At 39.4% G+C, this 20,251-nt stretch overlaps 1 protein-coding gene and 1 long non-coding RNA gene across 2 annotated transcripts in view; both read left to right on the forward strand.

The window, feature by feature from the left end:
- The first annotated feature begins 5,369 nt into the window (after nt 1-5,369).
- LOC145436264 (uncharacterized) overlaps nt 5,370-20,251 on the forward strand; it is a 99,149-nt gene continuing 84,267 nt past the window's right edge. Inside the window, exons 1-4 of the mRNA XM_080313632.1 lie at nt 5,370-5,421; nt 6,558-6,660; nt 12,759-13,013; nt 13,347-13,448. Of these exons, the coding sequence (XP_080169758.1) occupies nt 12,762-13,013; nt 13,347-13,448 (354 nt within the window). The 5' untranslated portion in view covers nt 5,370-5,421; nt 6,558-6,660; nt 12,759-12,761. The remainder of the gene's footprint in view (nt 5,422-6,557; nt 6,661-12,758; nt 13,014-13,346; nt 13,449-20,251) is intronic.
- LOC145435321 (uncharacterized) lies at nt 17,049-17,593 on the forward strand. The gene is made up of 2 exons (XR_013913806.1): nt 17,049-17,236; nt 17,455-17,593. It is a non-coding gene; the product is annotated as an uncharacterized LOC145435321 (long non-coding RNA).

Below are 20,251 nucleotides of genomic sequence, written 5' to 3' on the forward strand. Positions count from 1 at the left end.
TGTACCGACTGTTGCATCGGAGAGTGCGTAAGGAAATAGACGACTTTAATTCAGAGCACTCAGTAGAATCAATATAATCCGGACCTGGGCGTTATAGGTTTATATCGTATCCTCGTTCTCGAGTGGTCATAGAATAAAATCCAAGAACGAAAATAGGCCGTGCCCAGGTCGACAGCGAAGAAAATAATAATATTGGATAATCTTGGTGTTGTATAAAATAAAATCAACGAAGCCGATGCACCACGAAAATCCAACACAGCAATCCGTGTAAATGTGTATCTTTGATACTGCCCACCTTAAACTTCAGTAGCATCAGTGACTCTGTTGACAAGCCGCCCGTTTCCTGAAAAGAATGCCCCGAAATGCATATCACTCAGCAGTTTATTTATTTGTCACCCAACTCCTGTAGCTTGTAGGCCTACGATCGATACTAAATTCTCGATCACCGAATTGATACTGAAGTACTGCACTATTACTTGATGTTTACTTAACGATAAGACCACCGTTGTATAAGTATAGCCATGTCATTTAGATTCCTAACGCTGAACTAACAGCTGGCTTTATGATATTATAGCTGCAAGAAGGGTGCTGTCGTCAGAAGTAGCCTATCACTCATGTATTGGCGAGATCTGTGAACGATGCGCTCACTCTCTCGAGCAATAAACCGAATTAGAGACGAGGACGACTTTGGCTACATTTGGTGTTTAGAAAATGGTTTATTTAGGTCAATTAATGAATGATCTTTTTGTGCCTCTCAAATATACATAATGTTTTCGTCATATCGGCCTGTTGCATATGGATTGATTTAAAAGGCAACTATGATCGATAGATGGTCGTCATCCAATTCTAGACCTACACATGGCATTTCAATAAGCTCTCTAATTATATAGTCCTGGATATGCCATGAAGGTCTGCGTTTCAGCGTAAGACTCCTATTGCTCCAGTGACTATGCTTCATTTTTCGTTCTGTAGCGGCCATTCCAAACAATATCACTACCGTGATTCTCATAACAGCGTGTTATATCAGTGCATTTATGTTTGTCTACTTTGATTTGATAAGAATAATAATTACCGCCAATCATCATTTCCTCGTTCGGCATTTTGCAAAACCAAGATGTGGACGCATACCTTTCACGGATATTAGCAAATTGATCCACTATGTCAGGGGTCGCATTTTCAAAATGGGTAGCGGACCACTTTCCGAACTTACTAGACGCCGCGGGCAGCAGAACTGTAATGTCGACACCCAACATTTGGTACGTGATTAGATCTTAATAAATGTGTAAAGGAGGCGAATCAGTGTAGCGTGTTGTTGTCTAACACGCACGGTACACATTGTTAAAAGGTATCCCTGCTTTAACTCAATGCGAATTCAGCAATATGTGTTTTGATTACATTATGATGTAATTTCTGTAGTAGACCCAGCGCCTGATATCTGTCCGTGATTTTCTGCGGCTGGACGCGGCTAGGTCGTTGGTTTGCTGGTGTCAAGACCGCTTGGAGATGCTCTGTCAGTCGCTAGCGTGAGGCAGATTCGTTATGTTGTTTGCAACTTGCTAATTGCTGCCGTAAGGGCGAGGCGTATTCAGTCTCATCGGCGTATAGTCTTTTCAGCACGCTATTAGCAACTTCAAAGCGAATTTGTTGGGCATGATGGTGATATTGAGCGCGGGGGCAGAAATCGTTGTGATATCGATAAAGATTTTTAATATGTGAATTTTCAAGCATTTAGAAATACGATATTCACATGTATTTTTCCGAAATCTGAAACCAGGTCGGGCCGCAAAAATAAAAATAAAAAATAGCTGTCGGGCCTCCTGTTGGTGACCCCTTCACTATACGCAGTCTGTATCATTTTATATGTGTCGCTTATTCATCCAGATATCTGTTGGGCTCAAGTTCTGGATCTAGAATATTATGTCCAATAGCAAGCGTCTGAGACCATCCGCAATTTGCTTTTCGCAACACGACATCGCCAGCCAATTTAGTTATGGGGAATCCGTACATGACGTCATAGATGACATCATTGCACGTACGAAGAGCATTAGTGATTTCTTGCCCATCGAAATCGCGTACACTCGAGATGAATACTACACAGCAAATAACATGAGTTTGTACGCATGCCGGGTTTTGGAATACGAAGGAAAAATTTCGGAGATTGATGCTGTCGTTGTAAGAGTTTTGTTTATTACTTTTTTGGAAAAGGGTAATCAGTAGGGCAAGTTTTTGTTGCAGGTAAATCCGTGGAAAGTTGCATTTATTTTTGACAAAAGTTGCATTTATTTTTTCACAAAAGTTGCACTAAAATACCACATTTTGCTCGGTTGACTAAAAAAAAAAGTTCAACTTCCCAGATTGACTAAAAGCGATACTTCGGTGCTGATTTACGGTGTTTCAGTCGAATTTGGCCATGTATTTCACCACAATCGGAAATACTTTCATGTAAAATCGAAAAAGTTGCAAAATGTTGCAAAAAGTTGCATGAAAAAAAAATGGACAAAAGTTGCAAAAAGTTGCACTATAAGATTCCTTCAAACAGCTTAAAACAGCATTCTACATATCTTACGAGTATTTGGGAAGCTGCCGGAAGCTCTAAAAAAAGTTGCAAAAGTTGCAAAAACTTGCCCTAGTAATCAGCAATTCATTCCGATACATTCTCAGCACAAACGCGCATGCAACTCTCCAGTGAACTTAGTGATACCATGAACGATATACCACAACTAATTGGACGCTAAGCCATAAAGTAGAAGGGTCAGCATAGAATCGGATCGACACCATCCATTTTGAGGAGTCATTGAGTTCATAGAGTAAGGTTACCATGCGTCTTCCTTTAGTAGGATTTGTCCTCCTTTTCCAGGTTTCTGAAAATGTCCTCTGAGGACGCCGAAATGTTTTCCTTTTTGGCAATTCGTCCTCCTTTACAGCTTCTAGAGCTAGGATAATTCATAGATTCGGGTGATAATGGCCAAAAATGACACTAAATAGGAAATTCGTGTTTCGAACGAAAGCGACGAAATATTATTATTTTTTAGTCAACACCACTAATCAGAGATGTCACTCCTGGGTTTCTTCACCCAGATCTGGGTTTTTCGAGCATCACCTGGGTTTCTGGGTTTTTGTGCTTGAAATCTGGGTTTTTTTCAACATCATGTTTTTCAGGTCAATTTTACGGCGCAAAATGGATTATTAGATTAGTAAGATCTTCTAATGTCGACGGATTCCACTGTGATTGAAACGGCAGAGTCCAAAGAGACCCATTTACTATTAAAATGAGAGGTCTTGGCGTGATGCGATAGAGCTTCATTAAATACTGACTACTAGGTCGCAGAAAGTCATGTTCACAGGGCAACTCTGATTTAGGACTTGAATGCTACCGGTAGCGGCGTAGCGCTGCAACAAATTCGTTGTGTGTCAGTAAATAGTATGTAACTGCTGTAAAGTATGCAATTTATGCACATGGAAAGACCAATTGTAGCTCTAACTAATTTACCATGATGACATCAGAGTATATTCACTTTCAACAGGGACACTCAAAGAGAGACATTTTGGGCAACCGGGCAAGTTATTCAGAGTGGGAGGGGTTTGTTAAACGCAAATGTACTCCTAATTTCATGATTTGGCAGTTTCTTTTTCGACTAAACATCCCAGATAAAAGTGTTTGTCCCATGTTTAATGAATCGAAAGCTATTTTCAATCTATCTGGTCAGCTCACAGTCACTAGAACTACCCTACAATCATCCTCACGATAGATGGGGCTTAGCATTGTTACTAACATTACGAATATAATACACTACATACCGAATGCCTGGTAGCAATGTGTCGAGAGAAAAACATCATATTTCGATGGATTTGCTCATTCAACTGAGCAACATGCATATTATAGTATGGAAATGAACCGTTGGGATTTAAATATCAACGGCTAAAACTTCTTCTATGTCCATATATCTGTCAGTCACTGTTTTACAGCTATATCATAGAAATTTGAGTGAAATAGAGGATCTGGGTTTTTCTGGGTTTTTTTAACGTCCAAATCCGGGTTTTTCCAAAATATCTCAGTGGCATCTCTGCCACTAATATTAAGTAAAAAGTGTGTAAAACGGGAGTCGAACGAAAGTAATGACCTTTTTCTTTAGTCAATCAACCACAATGTCGGGAAAAATTTACCATTTTTTCCCGATTTTACTCAGGTATTGTAAGTATGAAAATTTTGAAAAGATGCCCTCCTTTCCGGATTCCAAAATATGATAACCCTATCATAGAGTCCTGAAAAGACTTAACCTGTCACGGAATATAAGCTTTCGTACTAGCTTGGGTATATATGACGTGCAAAAATGGTCGAACTTTAATCATCGTTGGAAATCAATAGTTAGTAAAAGTAGCTATTTCCAAGTACGTGAGAAGTAAGTAGCCTATTCGTATTAGTAGGACATAGTTTCGTCAAAAAATAAAATCGTTCAGTAGAAAGGGAGATAGTCTAAAATCCTAACCCCTTGAAGAAGCACAGCAAGTCGGCGAAACTTATTTGAGTATCTAGAAAAAGGGGAAATACTTCGATTCTGACCACTTCTCATGCCATGTAGCTTTCATGACAAATGCGTTTCCACGCTTATGGGGAGTTGTCGAATTAAACAGCTTCACCATAACGCTTTGTCATGAACTAATATTGCATGATTCCGAATGGACACGGGAACGCAATTTTATAATCTTCGGGTATAGAATTTTTCTTAAATCCGATAAGGTATCCGATCAAATTTTAATCTTAAGTACTTCTGACTATGTTTCATTCCAACTCAATTTTGATTAGCTTGGTTTGAATCATTCGATATCACCGTTGACAATTGAATGCAGGTGTAGCTTCCATGGCCACAATTCCTAATATTACCAGATTTTTGCAGCTTTGAGACGACACATAATTGCGATACAATTAGGATAGATTCATAACGGTGCGAATCGGTTTCATTCCATTTTACGGTTACAAGCGTATCACAGAAACGAATAAGATTGGAAAGACATTCAATATGCACAGTGTATTGACCTGCTCCTACACACTGTTATACCAAGCAAATATTGTTTGATTTTCCATCCACAGATCGAGGCCAAGCAATTACGACACAAAATGACCACCAGAAACGCTGGATCGAGCGTCAGCATCCGTGGAGGAGTGGTGCCACGCCCACACAGTATCGATCAGGTTCGAGAACCGAATACTTTGCTATAACACAGACTTACGAATAGTGTTTATTTTTGTGCTTTAGATATTGAATAAAAGACCAAAGAAACGACAAATTGAATCGAGCAACAGTATTGTTTCGGTGAATTGATAATAGTCCTATACACGTAAGATTGTCACTTAAAACATTCGTTGACTCGGAAACTATTTTTACAGAGTTCGACGCGAGATCACAACTCGCATGAACAAGCGTGAGTTCTTTTCCATGTCTATAGTCGAAATTCTTCCTTTTTATATGCCGATTTCTTAACAGTTACCATATTATGCGGACTTCAACAGCCCAGTAATAAACCAGAAGCGCATAAGCCCGACGCTACTCCCGATTTAGACGGGATAATCCAACTTTATAATGCATTACTCGCCGATTCAACTATTCAGCCAAATGAGAAAGTTGACTTTTCTAGTCAACAGTTGCGCATTGTCGTTGTCGCAACCCTGTGCTGCTCGCTTTGTACTTGAAAAGATGATAGGCTGACGTAAACCTACAGCATTTAGATGTTGCCCGTGCCCTGACTGACCATCTGCCATAGTGTAATATTGTCGATTATAAGAATTGTTATCACTAGCATAAATTAGAGATTTTTGCAGGCCGATAACGATACCGATTATCGACACACTCACAAAGCCGATAACCGATGTCATAGTCCGATATTAATATGGAATGAGCAGAGACCCATTTCGCCAAAAATATTATATATTAGGCAGGATGGCACTTGTATATGCCACAGAAAGCTGAAAAACAAACGAGAAAACTGAAATTAAAAAGAAATATTGTTTAATTGTGCACGTTCATTGAAATTTGGGATAACCCAAAAAGCAAAACGTGATACAGAAGTGCAGATCAGTCCCGTAGAGGTAGTTTGTCATGCAAGAAGCATAGTTTCTCTGCATGCTCACCCAGTTAAACTCGTCCTGCAAGGGTAGATCTGTCACATACCGCCGTTTGTGTTGGCGATTTCTTGAGATGGAGAACACGGAGCATTGAATTTCCAATATTTTGGAATTTTGTTATATATAAAATATTGGCCGTGATATCGACTTTCATAGGCCGATATAGATAATCGGGAAAGTTCCAAATGTCGGCCCCGATAATCGACCAGTTCGATGATCGGTCGACCTCTAGCATAACTGCAAACCCAAAATCCGAGCATTTTCCATATCAGTAGAGGTGTAATAGCTGCGGTACCGATTGGAATTCAACGAACATCGTTCAAGACTTTGTCACTCAGGACTATGTATTTGTATACGTATAACGCAAAGCTTATCCCGGGCATAGGAGACGCTGAATCCATATAACAACCTGGCCTAATCAATCTTTAAACAACAGAACGACTGAAAATACCGGAGCAGTATCTGTCGTCAAAACTGTTGGCGCTGTTGCCCTCGCTGCTGGAATCGGATACGCATTATGGACTGGTCAATCTGACAAGGTAGCTAATTCGAAGTATAGTAGCGAAGATTGCCGATGACTCGACGCATACTATATGAGTTAATTCTAATCTCGTCCATCAGTACCGAAACCTGAATAATAGGCTAAGGGTAAGGGCGTGTAGGGTTTTCAGCGCAACTATTGGCGAGCCTAACCCCCAGACCCCTATCATGTGGGTCACACGGTTCACAAACACAAGCATTCTCTCCGAAGCGAATTAGAGCCCGTCAGCACAGACGCAAAGACTTAAAGGGGCACTGCACTCTAAAAATGATGTCGTCTCAAATTGAAGGGCAAAACGAAAGAAAAATTTTGGCCGCAGCCGTTTTCTTCAGAACGCCACCGTAATGGAGCTGTAATGTATTGAGATTTCCACAGATGAATCACGCTCCAGCAGTCACGCAGAGATTGAACTTTATATAGTTGTCAGCCGATGTTATGACGGAAATATGTCGTACACGCCAAGGTGGTTTAGATACCGCGTTCAACGGAAGATGTCCAGTAGGGCTCTTCAAAAATGACTTTTTTTCTCAAATCGTACTGGCTACTTGATAAAATTGTTAGGTTACCTAATTTAAGCCTACACACAAAATGTGGTTCAATTCCAGTCAGTAACCGCTTTGCTACAGGAGAAGACAGTTTCTATTTATTATATAAAAATAAATAATAAAAAATTTGAACATTTTCTGTTCACCCCACGAAAGTGTTAGGCTGTCTATAGATACGATGCTCACCGAATTTGGTTCAATTCCAGCCAGTGGAAGCGGAGTTATTGCCGTCGAAAAATTTGGATTTGAATAAAATAGTATTTACGGTGACCGATTCTTTGTTTATTTATTATAGTTGTGCTCAAAGATTCAATGCATGCCTAAAATTCAAAAGAGCCAACAAGTTCAAATACATATGGACAAGGCAAGGAGTATCCTACTTGAGAAAGGACGACGAAAGCCAAATTTGGACAATCAGAAGTGATGATGATCTGACAAGGTATGGCATCCCCCTAGAATGAACTGTAACCACTAATTCAGCCTTGATCAATAGATAAGAAAATGCCCGTCTTATTTCCATGTGGCTCTTGCCACAAACCATGCAAGTCAAATCAGCCTTGCATTTGCTGTGATATCTGTGACTACTGGACTCATTTGAAGTGCACCAAACTGACGACACCGCAATTCAATCTTATCGGAACTACTGATGAGTATTATTATTGCTGCCAATGCCTAAACTCGGAGTTACCATTTTCATCACTTGACAACATGCAACTAACTAGGGAATTATCTTATGTCAAAAATTTATCTAGCTCTGACCTACCTAAGGGATTCTCTAATTATTATAGTATAGAAGAATTTAATGCTCCTACTGATGATAGCCCTTATATTACTATGCTACATGCTAATGTAAGATCACTTCCTAAAAACAGTGACTTAGTCACTTTGTTAATTTCTGAGTTTTCTAGACATCCTGACATACTAGCCATAAGTGAAACGAGATTATCTACTGTCCTTCCTTTTGACGTCCATATTGATGGATATACATTTATCAATGCAAATTCTCCCACAGTAGTGGGTGGAGTGGGGTTCTATATTAGGAACAATGTCCAATTCCATATCACTTCAGAGTTTGGCCTGAATCTTCAAGGCTGTGAAGACCTGTGGATTGAAATAACTTTGGTGAATAAAAAAAAGAGAGAAAACATCATAATAGGTGCAATCTACAGACACCCTCACCAATCGATGGCTCAATTCATAGATGCAATGGAAAATTGCTCCGAGAAGTTGACCCTACAACAAAAAACTTTTTCCTTGTTGGGAGACTTCAACATAGACCTCCTTAAATCAGATAACAAATATTCTGTGGATCTGTCCAACCTAATATCATGTTTCTCGTGCCTTTCATTAATTAAAGATCCAACTAGAATAACTCATAACTCACAGACACTAATTGACCTCATATTCACCAACAATCAGGTCGAGCACCAATCCGGAATATTAAGAAGCGATATATCTGATCACTTACCAACTTTCTGTAAAATCATGAATGCTTCAGTAGGAGTGAAACACAAAATAGCCTACACTCGTAACTATAGAAATCTCTCGGAGGACAACTTCTCGAATGAACTTTTTGATGCAATAAGTGACCTTGAAGTCGAAAGTAGAACTCAAACTGATGATATAAATAATAACTTTTCATCTCTAATTAATACCATCAACTCCCTAATTGAAAAACATGCACCTCTCCGCAAAAAAACTCGCAGGGAGATGAGATACGCAAATAAACCATGGCTGACCTCTGCAATCCGAATCTCAATAGCGACTCGACGCAAACTCTACAAGAGTCATTTTCTCTCCGGTGTAGATAGCAAAGTGGAACTGTATAAAAATTACACAAATATATTAACCAAATTGAAGAAAAAGTCGAAGAGCAACTATTACAAGGATCAATTTTATAAGAACCAAGGTGATCAAACAAAAACATGGGGGCTCTTTAATAAACTTTTTAAATCAACTGAGCAAAAAAAAATTCCAACTAAAATCAGCATAGGCAACACAACCGTAACATCTGAACTTGACATATGCAAGGCTTTCAACCAATACTTTGCAAATATTGGCAGAAACCTTGCTGACAAACATGTGCCTACCAATAACTACAAGAAATATCTCGATAAACCACAACAGAACTCTATCTTTGTCCAGCCAGTCGTTGAGAATGAAGTCATCGCGATAGTTCACTCATTCAAGAATGATACAGCCACAGGCCCAGATTGTATTCCAGTCTTTATTCTGAAAGAGATCATATATACAATATTACCTATACTCACTAAACTGATCAATAAATGCTTCGAGCTTGGGATCTTCCCTGATATTTTGAAAGTAGCCAGAGTCACGCCTGTTCTGAAGAAAGGCAATCCTAAAGATCTCACCAATTATAGACCAATCTCTATTTTGCCTATTTTTTCTAAAATTATAGAAAAATTAATACTTAAAAGGCTAACTTGCTTCGTTGAGAAATTTAGCATAATATCCAGAAAACAATTTGGTTTCAGAGAGCGTCACTCAACCCAGCATGCAGTTATAGATAGTATAAATAACATCTCTAAAAACCTTTTCAGTAATCTATCCACCATCTGCATCTTTCTAGATCTAAAAAAGGCATTTGATACAGTGGATAGATCAATACTCTTGGAGAAATTATCTCACTATGGAGTTAGGGGTAACATGTATAAGCTACTACAGTCCTATTTATGTAATAGATGGCAATTTGTTAAAAATGGTGAAGTCTCAACAGATAAGCTCGAAATTGAAATGGGTGTACCTCAAGGATCAGTTCTGGGTCCTTTCCTATTTTTAATTTATATTAATGATATAGACAATGTATCGGACTTCACAATTCAACTGTTTGCAGATGATACATCTCTCATGCTCTCATCTTGTAATACGGCTGACCTTGAGTATTCATGTAATGCAAATCTAATAAAAATATATGACTGGATGTGTAGCAATAGACTAACAATAAATACTTCAAAAACACACTGTATGTTCTTTGGTAAAGGTACTCCAAAAGACATAGTACTGAAGCTCAATAATGAAAGACTTACTTTCCAGACGTCTCTATCCTATCTTGGCATAATTATAGATAATAAGCTATCCTGGGGTGATCACATTAATTCAATTTGCATCAAACTATCGAAAGCCATAGGAATCTTAAGAAAAGTTCGTTTCCTATTACCACTTTCCACACGACTAACAATATATCACACACTCTTTCACTCGCACTTGACTTATGGGGTCGTATTGTGGGGTTCAGCTAAAGCCAAATACTTGAATCGGATTAAAAGCCTGTAGAATAAAGCAATTAAATTGACTTGTCTCGCCAATCGCAGATATAGTGTAAACCCTTTATATAGTCGCTTGAACATCTTAAAAGTTGAAGATATTCACTTTTATGAAATAGGTAAGCTCATGCATGGCTACTACAATGAGAGCCTACCAGAAATCTTCCTAGACTATTTCACTCATATCACCAGTCACCATTCACACAATACCCGAGGCTCTTCTATGAATCTATTCTTACCCCGAGAACATCCTAAGACTATCAGTTTCCAAGGTCCTCGTATATGGAACTCCATTCCACCCCATATTAAAGATAAACCACTCCATATCTTTAAACAAGTGTTTCACGAATATCTTGTAGGAAAATATGAACATTCTTAATAAATGTGTCAATCAGCGTCTCTTTGCCTAGTTTGTGTTCCTGTAGCCAGTGCAATTGTTTTATCTCGTCTATTCAGGTTACCTACTGTGATCCCACTTATTTTTTCATCTGTTTCTGATACATTGCGTATATGTTATATTTTTTGCTTGCAAATGTGTTATATTATGTGATAAGTTTCATATTACAACCATCCTTTCAGGCTGTAGCTGACTTGATGATCTCCCGATCCCTTCGCTACAGCCTGGTTCTGAATTATATATACTTTCCTTTGTATTTATCTATACCATGTGTATTATCAATGTTCATGGACCGAATAAATTCTCTCTCTCTCTCACCGTAAATACTATTTTATTCAAATCCAAATTGTTCGACGGCAATAACTCCGCTTCCACTGATTGGAATTGAACCAAATTTGGTGAGCATCGTTTCTATAGACAGCCTAACACTTTCATGGGGTGAACAGAAATTTTTTAAATTTTTTATTATTTATTTTTACATAATAAATGGAAACTTTCTTCTCCTGTAGCAAAGCGGTTACTGGCTGGAATTGAACCAAATTTTGTGTGTAGGCTTAAATTAGGTAACCTAACAATTTTATCAAGTAGCCGGTACGATTTGAGAAAAAAAGTCATTTTTGAAGAGCCCTAATGTCCAGTCACGAGATTTATGTCAAAATCGTACCTAGTGTATTCTATTTCCTTCATAACATCGGCTGACAACTATATAAAGTTCGATCTCTGCGTGACTGCTGAAGCGTGATGCATCTGTGGAAATTTCAATACATGACAGCTCGATAACGGTGACGTTCTGAAAAAATCGACTGCGGCCAAAATTTTTCGTTCGTTTTGCTCATCAATTTGAGACCACATCATTTTTAGAGTGCAGTGTTCCTTTAATTTTTTTCTGTCGGCCTACAACACTTAAGTCACGCGAATCGTGAATGCTGCTTCTATATATTACCATTTATTTGTATCCTCCGTCACCCCGGGTGATCAAATTTACTGATAGAGCTTCTCGTAGTTGTGACTGCGTAAATGTAGCGCAAGCCGTTAATAATCGTAAAGAAATCGCCCTGTTCATGCATGAGGTACTCACCGATAAGATTCGGGCGGGCCTATTGTTGTTAATTACTTTATTGGAGCATGGTAATATTTCGTGACGTCCGGTAAAGACTGTCGCTTTTCAAGTTACATTGGTATCATTGAAACGTCACTCAACTAAAAGAAAAATCGAATTCGTTCCTGAAACGCACGCGATTGCAGATTCGCATTTCTTCTATTTTACTCTGAGGGCCACATTTGTCAGATTGCAATGAAAGGACTATTCGGGGTCTACCCAGTCTACCGTTTCGGCTCCACGAGTTAAGTTTTCCTCCAGCGTGAGGTGTTTTGGGGAGGCCAAGGTTTTGCTGCCGTTGATTTATTCTGCAGTGCAGTTGATGGTGTCGCAATGGCGCCGAAACGTCATATAGGTGTGTTATGGAGCGGAATTCACGACTGGCGCCGAAATGACAGTATCTGATAATCCCACACCAGCAGGTTTCACACCTCAGACTCTCGTATTGCAACAGCATCAAGCGATCATTCTCTCACAATTGCGTAGAAGGCTAGAATACATTCGGATACTTACATTTAATTTTTTTTAAATATTAGCCATCTGCCCAAATTGAAGCTTGAAACCTTTTGAGACTAAATAGCACGAAGCGCGAAAAATATCCTAATTGAATAAATGATGATTTGCGAAATAATTTTCTTTGAACACTTTGAATACCTCTTACCATATAGCAACAGTCCTGAAGACGAATTGTATTTTTCTTTTCTTTCTCGAATATCACATCTCTAATCAAGCTACTTTATGCAGTTTAAACGTCGGCATATCTTACCACAGTTGATGAATAAAGAACATATGGCGCCATCATCGATCCGATTTTCACAAAATGACATCTCTCCGAGATTGACTCGTGGAGACTCGTTACATGGAATCATAGATGAGATCAAATCCGGCAAAAGGAGAATTATGGACTTTTTGCCCATGCAAGTGGCAAATGTTGGAGGAAAATGCTGCACCGAAAACAACAGAACGCTGTATATATGTCGAGTACTGGAGTTTGAAAAAGTGATATCGACAGTTGAAGTGGAAAACGTAAGTAGCCTATAGCCTACCGCAATAGTGTAAATATGTGGTTTATATCGTGTAAAAATAGAACCAAATATCTTGAAGGAACTATTTATTGCCATTTTAAAATGTTCAGTATGTCACGGTTAGAAAATTACAGTGCTCAATGACCTTAAACATTGGTCTTGATGCATGAACACCATGATGCGAGGTCAACAATCATCAATCCAAGTAAGCTCACGAACGATCCTTATATCGAACTGAAAAAATGGAGATATGAGCTCAGTATAGTCTACGGAAATATGTAATCAAACAATATTTCGTGTTATCTAACAAATATGTCCCATCCGCGATCCACAGATCCCTCCGCATCGAATACAGTGGCGTATGACGACGGAAAACGAAGGTATAGGCGTTCGCATTCGCGGAGGAGTAACGCCGCGCCCTCACAGCATCGCTCAGGTTGGGAAATCTTCCGTCGTTGCTCAGTTTCGCATTTTACGTATCGCCTATATAGAAAGATGAAGTTTATATAAGCCTTATATACACTGCATCCTCTTATATATGTTCAATGCAACTGTTTGAAGTCTATTGCAGCGGTCGATGTAACGACTTGTTGCAAGACACGCTGGTGTAGTTCTTGATTGGAGTCAACACTACAGCTACAGTTCCCGTTGTACGCACCATTCGACTGACTAATGACCGCTCCGAGTTCTATTGCAATCCTGATCACATACCCAGATCGAAGGATATTTCTTTATTAGCACAGAACAGCCAAATAGTATTAATTAGTGGCCAGAAACTTGTAGATTTACCAGGATCAAATCATACTGCAATATATTAAGAAATTAGAAAGTACAAAGTGAAATTAATCTAATTGTTTTTGTGTATATACGATACTGCGACTGAAGCGCGAGCACGTCCGCTACACTCGGCGTTCACTCAAAGCATGTGCTTCGCAGATTAATTTGTCAATAAGATTAAGGTCGGGAGAAACGAGGTTCGGTGCAGGGGTGCGTGAGAAGATTTTTGGCACTCTGCTGGGACAGCTGGGACATCTATGTAGACAAGTAAATGTACTCAACCGCTGGATTTACAGTGCTGGCGTATATGTCCATTGTGCGTGGGATATTTAAACATATCACATATAAACAATCGTGTAGAAATTAGATCTCATCTGTTTTCCCGCGAGGGGCGAATACAGAAAAATTAGCAAAGCCCATGGGCCGCACATCGGACTGACATGTTGAAACTTGGCTACTTTCTGGGCCTCGAACTTCCATCAGTCAGTTTACCTAATATGTTTGGCGCATTTTGATAGATGCTGGAGGATCACAGCCTAGAAGTTGGAGTGATTTGGAGGCTTAAACTCTAAACCCCCTGTACACTCGAATCCTAATTACCCTTATTTTGCCATAAACACAGTGAATCTATTTTAATTAACATAACGCTGACGCTTGTTTCAGCTGCCCTGATTCTATTTCGCATCTCTTCAGACTTAGTATCGGATTTTAAAATTTGCTCAACTCATGTTTTGACACTGCAGTCGAGCAGAACTGTGCCGAAGGCTAATGTATGGATCGTATTTTCAATATCCGCTGCGATTCAATAAATACCGAGTCGCGGCCGCAGTTTTCCCACTAGCCGTACTTTGAACATCCCTAATGAGATCGCGGGACGTGAAATGGTATTATACGGTTGCCAGTATGCATCATTCAATATATCGATGCATGCACTAATGTCGTAACTGCGGTGTTAAAGTATTTGATAAGAGTTTTATTCATGTATGTTTTCAGTAATTTTATGAAATGATATCTAGATCCGAGAGCGAAGTCACGAACGAGGCATGGACTTCTGGGGAGCTGCATCGGTAATTAAATTTTGCAATTATTGTCTACCCGGATTCATGGCTGTTGTTTCCCTATTATTTTTAAGAATCAAGTACCAGAGATGAGCCGTTACGATCAGACGTGAGTACTAGCGGTAACAAATATCTATGATTTGAGTAGTGTATTCAGAGATGATCCTTGCTTACTGAAATTACACGCTCATTTCCACTAAGAGTTGATTTAATAACTAGAACTAAAATATATTTCACTGTGGCGGCCTGGAACATCGATTGATCGCATCGCAGCATACGAAACATGTTTGTCGTGCAAATCTACGGACCTTGGTTAAAAAGACATACCAAACAGTACCAAATGATATTTAATGTGATGTAGAACTGGCATTGTCTTTTAAGTTTCCACGTGATTCATACTGTTGTGGCGTCATGATGAGTGATGCTGGAATACTCCACTCGAAGACTAATACTCGATTCAGAATCGAATCTCTCATGTATATGTCATAATCCACATATCTATTTTATGTCGGTCTCTTGTTATAGTTGATATAATCACTTGATGTTTCGTAAACATCTTAACGACAGTGTTGGATACCCATGGATTTATAATTGGTAATTCCTATATCATTAAACCTTCATTCGGAACTCAGTAGGTCTTTACCCAAGAAACAAACTGATTGCTGATTGTTCGCAGGTAGTTATCCACGAAACAGTCGATTTCATTAGGGTGAAGCTATTGGTGGCATTTATAAGGGATTGTGTGAACGTGAGGTTCGCGTTCGCGTTCTGTGTCTGCACCTCATAAATTTAGAGGTTTCCGTTCACAAACGAACCTTGGTAGGTTCTGCCTTCTGCACTGTGAACCTTTTTCATATATTACAATTTTCACTTCATTATAATATCTTTAGTTGAAATTTATTGCATTTCAACTACGGGCCACTAGATGCATGGCGCTGGCAGCATAAAAAAAATCACCACTAAAGATCATGCACCTTGACAATATCAAAGATTTTACTTGCTTTACTACAAAAGTTTGCTCGAATATTCAGTGACACTCTGCTGTGAGCTTGGCCCGCAATCACCGAACACCAAGAGCACTACATGTAGGTAGTAAGCCAGTGATGCTTACTTATTCAACCAATCAATGAAATGGATATCGTTGTCTGATGAACAAAATCTAGCAGACGTACGGGGTCAATCTTGACTTCATATGTTTATTGTATCATAAAACTAAATACGTGCTATTGGGGTGATAGCTACTGCTGTATAACTTGTTTTACACTCTGCTCAATATCAACGTAGCAATATTCAGACGCCGAATACATTGCCCGTTCTGTCCTAGACCGTTAAGGCGTAAGCTTATCTTCCCTTGTAAGTACTTGTCAAAATTGTTGGCAACGCGACGGAAGAGTGTGGTTTTATGGGATTATTATATCATGTGATTGCCCCAGCTCATACATTTGGCGACGTTATCTTTTTACTTGCTTCACCTACCTTTGTGGTAATGGATTTTCGGCTCTCGTTCATATAAAATCGAACGTGCGCATTTTCAAGACACGAACGAATTTAACTTGATTAGCTGCAAAATTTGCTTCGAAATAATGAAAGTCTCCACAATTTTCACATATTGTATGATACTATTTCCATGAAAAGTCAAATTCTTGCGTTTTATCACTATAGCCTACTGTTACTATTTGCTCACTATACGACACCACATTGTTGCACGATAATTGATCTAAATTAGAACAAATACTTATTTGGGGGTCTGCGGGGTCCGCAACGGCTCAAAACGGGTCCGCGAAGACGAAAAAGTTGAGAACCACTGGAATAGACTAATTATTCGGTGACACTTATTGAGCGCATGTTATGGGCAGACATTCAAACACATGTACAACGAGGACGAGGAAGTTTTAAGCGCATGTCACAGTAACACGAAGTACAATTATTTGGGGAAGAAATTGCCTTGTATGATTATTTACACTGATTGTGCCCGTTCTAGAAATCCTACAAAATGTGACTCTGACATGACGAACATAACATCTATCGGGATGCCAATAAAATTATAACAACATAAAAAGTCTACGCGACAATGTAGTGACTGTGCAATGAACAAATGAAATTTTTGCTGGGAGTAGGAGGGAGTTAGGGGAGCACTTGATACCTGGTTTGCGGCTCAGGGGGCATTGTGTAAAAAAAAGTTAAGGAAACACCGCTTTAGAAGATTAGAGGATCTGAGCTATGTGCAGTGCATGTGTCAAGTATCAGTCGCTTTTTCCTAATTGTCTCAAATGTAACGAAGATGGTGTTATCATTATAGGGATGTTGGTAACAACGGGATGGGAACTGCTGCAACTGTTGGTGCTATGGGACTTGCTGCTGGAATTAGCTATCTGCTGTGGGGAAATAGGTACACTGATATGTTGATTAAATGTTGACGTACCTTAGTGATTGAAGCACTAGTCTCGGAGTCTACAAGCCCTTGTTCAAATCACATCGGTGATCGACAGCTGTCGCCGGAACTGTCAACACACTTCGTCAGGCCCAACATATTCTACTTTAATATCTGTAGTGAAATTTTTACCTGTAGTAATCTGTTTCTCAGTGAGTTATCGATTTATCTTACAGAGATAACCGCTGAAAACAAGTTCACGAAGATCACGAGTCTGGATCGGATGGCTAATGCATAATTGTATATAATCCTACTTGGTGATGATCCCATACTGTGGAATGCTTTTTTCGCATATTGTATGAAACTTTTAATCAATTTAATTCTTAATCAACCGTGTCAGTTTTTCTCTGATATTATTTTCCGATGAATTCAAGGATAACATCTTGACTTTCAACTGGGATAAAAACAATATCGTACCAGATTGCAAATGTTCAACGAGATTAGTTCAATTATATTATTTTACCCTTATATTCCAACCTAATTCCGCGTAAAATATAATCTATATTGATGCCACTTTGCGATATTTACCATATAGTCACTCCGTCGTGCACAGTTAATGTAGTATAGTGGCATTCATACTCAACTTCCATTTGTTACCCGGAACGGGTTCACGAGAGATAGCTCTAAAGCGGCTGTCAAAATTCGACGGGTGCCGCGATGAAATGATTACGAGAAATGTCGTCAAGAAGCTGTCGAATGCCCAACGAACTAGTATAGCAAACCAACTTTCTAGCACACCAGAGGCCAGTGTTTAGGAAAGGAGGTGGTGGGATTTGCGCGAAAAGGGAAGATTTCAAATAGCAGGTAATATCATTTAGATATGGCATTTAATGATATTTTTCTAGGTCAGGGGTGGCCGCCCTGCGGCCGCAGTTAGTAAAAATTGTGCGGCCGTCTACATATAATTAAATTAGCGTGTATTGGGGCCGTCAACATGCAGTTTGTATTAAGACAAGATAGAGTAATGGTGAAGCGTCTGGTTTCTTGATCGGTAGTTCGAAAATTTAAATTGAAATATTGTCAGGCTCCTGACTTTGACGAGAAATAACCCGCAACATCTAAAATCTGCATTGTTCAGAACAATCAGATGAACGCAAAACAATAACCGTACCAATGACCCGTTGCGGCTCTCTGGATTGTTCGAATACTGTCGATATTTAAGACTTGAAGGGCGAATTCCGGGTGGTTCAGCGCCTCATCATATTTTTATTTTCGGAATCGGTGCAACACACCAACAGTGGCTTTCGATCAAGGCCAGAGTCAGTAAATTCTTCGCTTTAGAGCAGGGGTGAAGCGCGCCCCCCTCGGGGGGGGGGGGTGTGAAACATCTGGAGGGGGCGCGAAGATGTGGTCATCCGAAAAAAAAATACGCGATTTGCCTCCAATACACTCGTGTTTCCCTCTATATAGACCCAATATCATATTTTTTATTCTCTCATCAGCATTCATATCCGACCATACCACCAAACAATCTGTTGGGGTTGCTAGCATCCCAGTTGGATTTTGTGATATGACGATTAGGGGGGCGCGAAATTTTCATTATCAAAAAGGGGGGCGTGTCTAAAAAAAGGTTGAGAACCACTGCTCTAGAGTCTAGCTAAACAATGACTTTTGCATTGCCAGAAATCCTACAGTCGCTGTCGCAAAACAATTCTGATTACAGGAACGAAACAGCTAAAATCGGTCGTTATACATTGGGCTGTTGCTTTGCTATACGCTGCATATGTTGTGACGTCATTGATGCTATTCATAAATTCGACATTATTGCTTAATAATGCTCTATTTATTTAATTCAACTCTGCTTTTATTTCCTTTATCGTGCCGGTAGCTCGTTGATAAGTGGCACGCGAGAAGTGTGAGTTTCAATAAACGTTTCTCTTTATCATGAACGTACTTTTGAAAGCAATATACGATTTATTGAGCGAGGCAGTATCGTAGAAACTTTACTGGTATAGTGCATAGCTTATTCATCTTCGGGTATTCCAATATTGCGGCCTGCGGCGCCTACCAAGTTCTAAAAGTGGTCTTTTACCATTTTGATTCAACTGGTGACGCCTGGCGTGTATGGCTCTCCTGTCCTGTCGTGTCTGATTCTGTTTCTGAAGATAACATACATTTGATTCGTGTTGCAGTTACGTCAGATATATTTGCTGTTCTAAGAAATGCATATGTGTGCTATGTTAGCTTTGTAATCTCATGGGACAAATCTATCCTTGTGTACTATCATTATTACATCGTACTCGTTTATGTGGATCCATATTGCGATGGCTGCTTCCGACTTTCGAGTTCACTTTGCGTATATCCTAAGGGTATGTTTTGTTTGTATACGATATGTTGAAGCATTTTCGTTGTGCAAGTACTGTACCTTAATGAAGCTACGCAGCACCATCAGCAGCTCTCTCGAGAAATCCAAATGATAGCAATGTCCGGGCATGTACAAATGGTATTTAATGTTTTGTGAGTGGTGGGTGTATGATTCTACCAGCGTATCTAAGCGCAAGCAAGTGCTTCAATATTGACCCGCAGATAGAGTTACCATATTTTGGAAATGTGAAAAGAGGACACTTTTTAAAAATTTTCAGACTTGCAATATCGGAGGAAAATCCTGGAAAATAGCAAATTAGTTGCACTTCATGGTCGGTTCACTAAAAAAAAGGTCAACTTACTGGCTCAGGTTCCAAAATACAGGTTTTTCTTTCACATTGTCAGTTGGCTGACTAAAAATAGGTCAAGTTTCCGGCTCAGCTCCCGAAATAGCCTCCGGAGCGTTCCTTCAGTACTGATTTACCGTCTCTCAGTCGAAATTTGCCCTATGTTTCACCAAAATCCCCAAAAAGAGGACAGAATCTCAAAAAAGAGGACATTTGTGCGTCCTCCGAGGACACTTCCAAAAAAGAGGACGAATTCTGTTGAAGAGGATGTATGGTTACCCTACCCGGAGACGACCTAAGGGCCTTGCTGTCACAAGGGCGA

The sequence above is a fragment of the Botryllus schlosseri genome, chromosome 3 (assembly GCF_051294905.1).
Source record: "Botryllus schlosseri isolate E-star chromosome 3, Bs_hap1, whole genome shotgun sequence".
Taxonomy (NCBI): domain Eukaryota; kingdom Metazoa; phylum Chordata; class Ascidiacea; order Stolidobranchia; family Styelidae; genus Botryllus; species Botryllus schlosseri.